The sequence below is a fragment of the Aulostomus chinensis genome, chromosome 5 (genome assembly GCF_037954235.1).
Source record: "Aulostomus chinensis isolate RoL2024-O1b breed Wild chromosome 5, RoL_Achi_v1.0, whole genome shotgun sequence".
NCBI lineage: Eukaryota > Metazoa > Chordata > Actinopteri > Syngnathiformes > Aulostomidae > Aulostomus > Aulostomus chinensis.
The window spans coordinates 19,897,428-19,906,287 of NC_141324.1; the positions used below are offsets into that span (position 1 = coordinate 19,897,428).

General features: G+C 41.8%; 1 protein-coding gene across 1 annotated transcript; it reads left to right on the forward strand.

The window, feature by feature from the left end:
• The first annotated feature begins 3,851 nt into the window (after positions 1-3,851).
• Positions 3,852-8,442, forward strand: opn7a (opsin 7, group member a). The gene is made up of 5 exons (XM_086203766.1): positions 3,852-3,939; positions 4,575-4,737; positions 4,929-5,056; positions 6,038-6,372; positions 7,464-8,442. Exons 1-5 carry the CDS (start codon positions 3,852-3,854, stop codon positions 8,058-8,060), a joined length of 1,311 nt encoding a protein of 436 aa, XP_086059892.1. The 3' UTR covers positions 8,061-8,442.
• The last annotated feature ends 418 nt before the right edge of the window (positions 8,443-8,860 follow it).

Below are 8,860 nucleotides of genomic sequence, written 5' to 3' on the forward strand. Positions count from 1 at the left end.
CTGCGTTGGTGTCCAATTACTAACATAACAATGGTGACGACGTTCTTTTTTTTTAAACTTCATTTTGAATTCCTTGTGTTCATTCTCAGCTCATTGACGCAAACCTCTTGTTCCACATTTGCGCTGATTTAATCTCCCCTGCTGACTGCCTGCTTCCAAAGCTGCAACTGTATCGCAACGTTTTTGATGGAGTTCACCCGGCGAAGAATATATGGAGGGTTTGTGTCCTCGTTCTACGGCTTCAGATGGTAGTCTGGGGAGCCATTTCATGAAATGTCTCCTCGTGGCTCCCGGTTCCCCAAAAACTATGTGGCTCAGCCCGCGTGCGGTAAATGAGCCACATTCCTCAAAGAAGCCAGGTTATTTCAGCGCATCCGCCCGGGGCCCTCTGGCTCAGCAGTGGCAGGATGAGCGAGAGCGTCGTACAGTAAATGGATTGGTTTACCATAACAATGACTCTGGGCCCCGAGAAAGAAGAGGGACCGAACACATACAGTACGGACGAGCGATTACTCAGCCGGAGTGGTTCTCCGTGTGTGGCTCCTCGTGTGAATAGATAGAATATCGACTCTGTGGATGCAAAAAAATAAATAAACGTGAATTAAAGTTCACATTCTGAACTTTATTAGCGTGATTTCACATCAGATTTGCAGAAGCCCAGAGCCAACAGTCTAAAATGTCTTTATTATGATGTCCATGCCTGGAATAGTAAACCCGAGACTGTTTTTTGTAGGCTGCTCTCTTTCTATTTGAATCTTTGCAGACATATAATCTTACTGGCATATAGAATGGAATCACTTGACTTGACGCAGTCTTGATCAGCTCTCACGGACACGCTGAAGGGGCCGATGGTGTTGAATCTTTATTGTTTCATTATTCTGGTGCTTCCTGCAATGCATCAGACTGTCAGCCATGTCCTCATCCCTTTTTCAGCGTAATCGAGTTAGCCAATTGTATCAGTCGTGATGTGCTACTACTACTACTACTACTTTTAATTACAGTTCAATATTTCGTATCCCCCACACAACCCCTGAATGAAACCAATCACAGGAGTCAAAGGAAAATACTGCGGCACTTTGAAAATTAAACTTTGAATTTGTCTCAGAAAACGGCGAGAGGGGAAACAATCCGATTAGTTTCACCTTGAGAGTGCAGTGGAATTATCTTCAAAAGGATTACAAACACTGGAAATATTGCCTTACTTGCCACTTGCTCCTCATTCTTCCTTACATGTGGGAACACGCACGCACGCACGCACGCACGTTTCCATCACTTCAGAGGACTTTAAATTGACACGCACTGATTTTCAGGAGACCAACCTGAACTAAACCAACCCTTCCTTCACCTTTAACAAAGTCTTCACCCTAATGCGGAAGGATTAATTAGATTTTTGTCTCCAAACACGAGTCCCCCACACCATGAAGAATACGTGACACGCGCGCGCGCGCAGAAACCGACACGCGCTTGAGGAGAGCTGCGGTGAAAGCTGCCTCGTGGGTGTAATGGTGTTGTCAGGGAATTAATTGTGATGGTCACAGAGTGCAGAGAGACACGTCTGTGATAAGACAGGCATGAACATCAAAGTGGGCAGGACAACCGAGGAATAGCGATGGGCTTTAACGGCTCGCACTTAGAAAAGTCACTTTACCACTGCCGCTTGATGGGTCGCGTCACTGAGACAACAAGCCCGCTTGATTTGTCAGCTCAGTGCGTGTTTTCTACAGTGGTACATGTTGATGCCGGAGAAAAGTGAATTGGTTTTCTTTTGGTTCACTGAGGCGGTGCCATCTGGTCCATATATGGTCAAAGGTGATGTAAAAACTTCTGCCAATGCAAAAAAAAAACAACAAAAAAACCAAGAGCCAAAACTACAAATTATTCAAGTTTTAATGCAGAAGGTTTGATGTAGCAGAAAATAGTTCTATTTCATTTACTCTCAGATGTGCAACAAATGTTTGATGTTTTATTAGCAAAAAAAAAAAAGTCCCAAACTCACCACTGATTATGCATCATGCCTATAATTTCTATACAAAAACTGCACGATCTGTTGTTTCTTCTTTTGAACATCCCAGGGTCTTGATTTGAAGATGGAAAATGTGCAGACGAAAAGAAAAATGAAAAGTTCTGCGTCAGAGATGGATGTCTGTTTCAGTACTTGAAACTACCGGTAGGTTTTATGATAATCTTCATGTGTAAAATGGGTTTTCGAATTTACGAAGCCTAATGAATGCGAGTTGGGAAGTCCAGTTTATCAACGTTTACGTTGATTGGATTAAAAGTTATATTTTAATCCAATCAAGCATGTATCATTTTTAGTTGATCAAACCTGACCTCAAACCAAAACTTGAAACTCTACGTATGAGAGAGAGAGAGAGAGAGAGAGAGAGAGAGAGAGAGAGAGAGAGAGAGAGAGAGAGCGTGGGGTTGCAGTGACGTCAAGCTCTGATCAGAGAGCGTGTGATTTGCAGTATCTGGGATGCGTATTTGACAGGAGGGCCCTGCGTGCGTGAACACACGCCAGAGGGAGGCGGTCTGCGGTACCGCTCACCTGTACACGTTTCATCAGTTGGACGGAGTAAAAAAAAAACCAGAAAACAAACACATTTATGAGTCTCACTTGGACGTTAATGGGATTGAACGTAACACCAAGGAAGGAAACGTACTTTTTCAGCTGAGGTAAGGTTGTGGGTTTTTTTTTTTTTTTTTAATGTCATTAAACGCAGGGGCACGTGATCAGAGGTACTAGAAGTTTGATTAGAGGACATCGGGGACTCAAACTTCTACACGGTTCTAGATTTGGGGAGATCAGATGAAAAAGACGACTGACAAGAGTGTCGAGGATGCTGATCGCTCAACCTGTTGGATCGTTTAACGCCCATCCTCCTGTTCATTTGCTTCTCTGACGTCATTTTTCCTCTCTTTTCAAATGTTGCAACACTGATATAATCTCCCAAGAAGACAGTTTTGGACGTAGGTTAAAGGTATAACGCGCGCTCCGTTCAGTAACCAACAGAAAACCAATGATTTCCGGCTCTCAAAATATGTCAGGTCATTTTACTTACACTAAGTCAAAATCATTCCTCTGAACTCTTCATCTGTTTATTTTTAAATGAAATGTTTACGATTTCTGGTACAATCACACGTGGATGTACTGAGTACAACTTAAAAGGATTTGAATCAAATTCCTCTTAACTGGTCACTTCAAAATCACAAAGTAGTCCCGAGTGAGGATGCCTCACATTTCTATATCATGAGAGTGATGACGATAAAAAAGTAGCACCCTTCATTTGCCACCTACATCCTTTGACTTTGTTGCAATGGTTCCGTTTTGCAGCTCAAATACGCTGTGTTTCGTTGCGCGTAACCGTGCGACTGGATGAGTTACTACGCGCCTTTACGCACGGGGCGCGGGGTTTGTTTTTGCTCAGATGAGGAATTTCAAATACACATTCGAATGTGTTTATGCAGAAACCTCATGAAACCGCTTGTCTATGGATTTATCATTTATGGACACGCATGATGGCCTGTTGACGTCTGCAGGAAGATTTACGCATCATCTTTGAATCAGAGACTCACGTAAAGCAGCTAAGGGTGTGAAAAGGCACGCACGCCCACGCGCGCGCGCGCACGCACACACACACACACAAACAGAAAATAAAATATGGCTCACACAGTCAGAGGACAGTCAAAACAGCTTCCTCTACAGCATTGGCAAGCATCACTGTTGAGTAATTCATTATTCCAAGCTTGAAAAAAAAATATATATATATATGTGTGTAAATGTATAGCTTCAGATACACAGATTTATTCCATCATCAGGGGATCAATGTTGCTAATTCATCTTCTTTCAGATGGAGATGTTACATGGAGACATGGCGTTCCACTCAAACATCCCAGTGCCAGTAGATATAACAGTGGCTGTGGTCTACTCTGTGTTTGGTGAGTAACATCCCTTCAAGACCAATAAAAGAGCTACTAACGGTCAAGGGCTCAGAAAACAATGACTTGAGGTACATTAAATGATACTGTTTATATGCAGAGCACTTCTCCATCTGTGTTTATGTACAGTAGAAGTATTTTTCCAAAAGGAAGAATCACATCATTATGCAGTAATGCCACAAATCCAGTCGGCAGGTCTGTGTTGCAGCTGCTGACGTATTATCCGTGTCTCCGACATGGCGGGATTTCTGATCAGGAATTCTAAGGACGGACCATGTACAGGATAAAAGAAATCCATCCCAGTTAACTTTGATCTTACTCTTTCATCTCAGCCACATTACTGGAGAACACTTTAATGTAGTCTTATCCAACGTGCGGCGAGGAGGAAACTTAAGAAGTTACATTTTGGATCGAGTGTTGTTGTTTGCCAACACTGATTTACAAAAGAGACTTTAAAATTTGCAATCATATATTCAAAGAAATTCTACAAAAGCAGAAAACAAATTACATTTGACTTTTTTTTTTATATCCGCTTTCAATAAGCCTTTTTAATTCTGCATAGAACATTGCAAAAGTTAATTCTGACACTATGGCTCTTACTCACCCACTCACTCAGCCATGTGTTTTCCTTGCAGGAGTGTGTTCACTATTTGGCAACAGCACCTTGCTGTTTGTCTCTTACAAGAAAAAGCACCTCCTGAAGCCAGCGGAGTACTTCATCATCAACCTAGCTGTTAGCGACCTGGGCCTGACTCTGTCCCTCTACCCCCTGGCCATCACCTCCAGCTTCTACCACAGGTACCACACCTGCTGCTCAACATCTGGTCTCAATGATATATATATTATATATATATATATATATATATATATATATATATGTCTGCAGTATGACTCTCTGAGCTACACTCTCCTCCTCTCACTCATTGATCTGTCTTTTGCTCCATCTCGAACTGCACTTTCCTCCTCCTCTTCCTCCTCCTCCTCCTCAGGTGGCTCTATGGGAAAACCGTGTGCTCCATATATGCTTTTTGTGGCATGCTGTTTGGCATCTGCAGTCTGACCACTCTTACACTGCTGAGCATAGTGTGCTTTGTCAAAGTGTGTTATCCCCCCTATGGTAAGTCCTCTAAATATTGCCCTCACCCTTGTTGTTTTACCTGTAGAGGGAACCAGATTTCCTCCATTAAGCGTTCTTTGATGACTGACAAATCTTCAATAAGTGTTACTTGTGATGTTGTTCAATCCAGCGCACTGACAGAAGGAGAAAAAAGAAAACAGACTTCTCCAAATGCTGTTACAAAAGGCTTTGATTTAGTAGAAACATCATCGCCTATAACCAGAATGTTGGCATGTTGTACGTTCCTACATATCCCAGATACCTACAGGATGATCTCATCATTTAGGAAAACCAGCCAACAAAAACAACTTAGTGAAATGAAATTCATTCTTCAAAAATAATGTGATGTGTCAAAGCAACATTAAGGTGCATTAGCGCTAATTCCAGTTAGCTTAGCACAACGAATGGTAGTTGGTGGGAAGTTTTTGTGTAGCTCAGTCAAAAGAAAACCAATTCACTTTTCTCTGGCATTAACAGAATGAGGTTTGTGCGTAACACAAATTCAATGAACTGTGAATTAACAATTTAGAGTACAAGTTATCGTAATTTTTCAAACACACTCATAGTTGGAACTGCTTTCCTGACGGGACCTGCTGCAGTGGTGTCACAGTTTTGCTTGCTAACCCTAAGTTAGCGTTGTCCCCTCGGCCAAAATTCAGAGGAATTTTTACGTTGTGCTTTGGATTATTACAAAAACAGATGTAAACACTTTGTTCGACACGATAATCTTCATGAGAACCACTGTTATGATTTTTGCAGTCATTAGATGCAGAAAATGATATACCACTGATGTATAACGTCTGAGCCAACACAAGGACACTTCATACTGTGTCTGGTGTGATATTTAATCTCCCCCAGAGGAAGGCATTTAACAAACACCCTTTCAAAGACCAAGTGGTGTGGGTACTGGACATTGTCGCGAACTAATTTCTGGACAAACCAAGATTATGACAATAACATTCTGTTGTATCATTCCTTTAGGAAACAGGTTTAACTGTGTTCATGGCCGTCTACTTGTTGCCTGCGCTTGGGTCTATGCACTGCTGTTTGCCTGTTCCCCTCTGATGCACTGGGGAGAATATGGACCAGAACCTTACGGCACCGCCTGTTGTATCGATTGGCGCTTTTCTAATCAGCACTCTACAGCCCGCTCCTACACTGTGGCGTTGTTCATCTTCTGCTACATCCTTCCATGCTGCATCATTGTAGCATCCTACACCGCAATACTGGTCACGGTTCATGCATCCCGCAAAACTGTGGAGCAGCATGCTGTGAGACGGACGCACATGAGCAGCATCCAGACCATTATCGTCAAGGTATGAGGTTCAAGTCAAGTCCTCAAGAAAGCGTGTGATTAAATTTGGCTAATTTAGAGTCACTTGATTAGGACTTAACTAAAACAGTTCCATCCGAAAATGCCAATTAAGAAATAAATGTATGATGTTTCCAGCTTTCTCACACTCTTAACTACTTGAGGGACATAAAAAGCACAGTTCTGAGCATAAAATTCTCCTCTTTCCAGAGTTATGTCTGAATTAAAGACATAGCAGGGCCATCATGTCGTTGTGTTGTTTCAGGGTTAAAATATCAAAGCCCTCCTCAGAGACACAAGTCCTCTGGAGAGTTCCCCACCCACCCATTTGTTGAAGATATTGGCAGTGACCTCAATAGATCCTCCAGTGGAGCAGCTCCTCATTAGCAGGAATTTGCTCTGGTGGTACTGTGATGGATGAGAGGCAAGCACTCTTCCACCGATAAATATCCATCATAATATAGCCATTTCCATGAGAATAACTCAGAGACATACAAAAATTAAATTTCTTTCTTCACGTGTCCGAGCTACACTGGAAAAGACAGAAAAGACAATAATCTTTTATGATGCTGGAGTTGTAGCCAAAGCATTAACAAAGCTTATTCCTTTGTCCTGTAGACCTTCAATGTTGTCCAAAAATTGTAAAAGCCATATAAATGTTGTTACATGGGCCGACATTCCCTGTCTTCATAATGAATACAGGTACTGAAGTTTATTCTTAGTTGATCCCACGTACTTAACTTTGCAAACAAAGAGCATGAAATTTGTCGCTGAAAAATGCCCAATTTACTGAATTAAAAAAAAAAAAAAATTGTGGGCGTAGTGTTAATTTTGTCAAAAAATACTAAACAAAAACTGATAAAATGTCTAACGCCGGACAAAAACTTCTAGGGATTTTGTTGACTTCAATGAGACTTAAATTATGAATAATGATGTGAAAAAAAAACCCCAAAACAACTGACACTAAGATGCATTTAGATTTTAAACTGGCTGAACTTTTCCTGCAACTCAGGTCTATCTCGCTGTCATTATCATAGCTGTGCAAAAATGCAAAATCCTTAAAATAACTCATTTCTCTTTTATTTTTCCTTCCAGCTAAGTGTCGCTGTCTGCATCGGTTTCTTCACAGCATGGAGTCCCTACGCTGTGGTGTCCATGTGGGCTGCGTTTGGACACATTGAGAACATCCCGCCTCTGGCTTTTGCTATGCCGGCCATGTTTGCCAAGTCCTCCACCATCTACAACCCCATAATCTACCTGATGCTGAGACCTAATATCCGCAGGGTCATGTGCGGGGACCTGGCTTCTCTGTGCTGTTTTAAAGGCTGCCTCTGCGCCCTGGATCCAGTAAAGTGCCACTCAAAGCCCAAGATCAAGGTCCAGCTAAGTATAGTTGAAAAACCGTCCAACTCCATAGGCTCTAATGTCCACAGCTTTGAACAGTGTAAGGACACGCTAGAAAGCTTCAGACTCTACCCTCCGATGTGTGCCGTCTCTGACTCCGCTGCCAAGGAAGACTCATCCAAGGATCTGAGTGTTCCAGTTCCTCCGACCAATAATCAAAAGCTTCAAAGTGTGTGTCACAGGAAGTCTCTGCTCGCTACCATGTGTACAAAAAGGACCTCAGAAATAGACAATTTCCATATTAATCTAGAGATGGTTCCAGGTCAAGCTAAAGTTGCTTGGCCCTGATATTTCAAAGTTTACTGAATATCTCTGGATGTGTTTTAACAGTTATCTTTAAAGACGTTAAAGCAAAACTTAAAAAGTGTAGTTTGCCTTTCAAATGCTCACAAATAGCAGTTTGGAGCCTATCCCAGCAGCTACGGGTGAGAGGCGGGTTCACCCTGGACAGGTCGCCAGTCCATCACAGGGCCAACATAGAGAGACAACAACCATTCACACTCACATTCATACCTACGGTCAATTTAGAGTATTAATCAGCCTCGTCCCCAAATTGCATGTCTTTGGACGGTGGGAAGAAGCTGGAGTACCAGAGAGAACCCACACAGGAACAGGGAGAACATGGAGACTCACACAGAAAGATCCTGTGATGGAGCCGGGACTTGAACCTGGAACCTTCTTGCTGTGAGGCGGCAGTGCTGACCACTGCACCACCGTGCAGCCCCGATTTTTATATTATTTATTTATTTTATATTTTGTATTAATTCTTATATTTATTATCAATGGGATAATTTGTGATATAGAAGATTATGACTAGATTATGATTAGAATTCATTTATACTGTAGTTATATGAGACAGTTATATTGTATTCCAGATCAAATATTTCAAATGGTGAAAAAAAAGAAGAAGTTTGCACTTGACAACTGCAGGTATTTAATGTCATGGTGCTTGATAAATGATCTGTTTGCTTTGTGTAGAAGACAGCACTGCTGTGAAATAATAATGCTGCACAATAACTAGTTTAATAACAACTTGTATGGCACAGTCGTAGATAATGTTGTCTGTAATGAACTGTTATTGTGAGTAA

What these genes read in the sequence shown, in the direction of transcription:
- opn7a (XM_086203766.1), top strand. Translation starts at nt 3,852, where the DNA reads ATGGAGATGTTACATGGAGACATGGCGTTCCACTCAAACATCCCAGTG. An exon ending in ACCTCCAGCTTCTACCACAG is followed by an intron (nt 4,738 to 4,928) that starts GTACCACACCTG and finishes CCTCCTCCTCAG; the next exon opens with GTGGCTCTATGGGAAAACCG. An exon ending in AGTGTGTTATCCCCCCTATG is followed by an intron (nt 5,057 to 6,037) that starts GTAAGTCCTCTA and finishes TCATTCCTTTAG; the next exon opens with GAAACAGGTTTAACTGTGTT.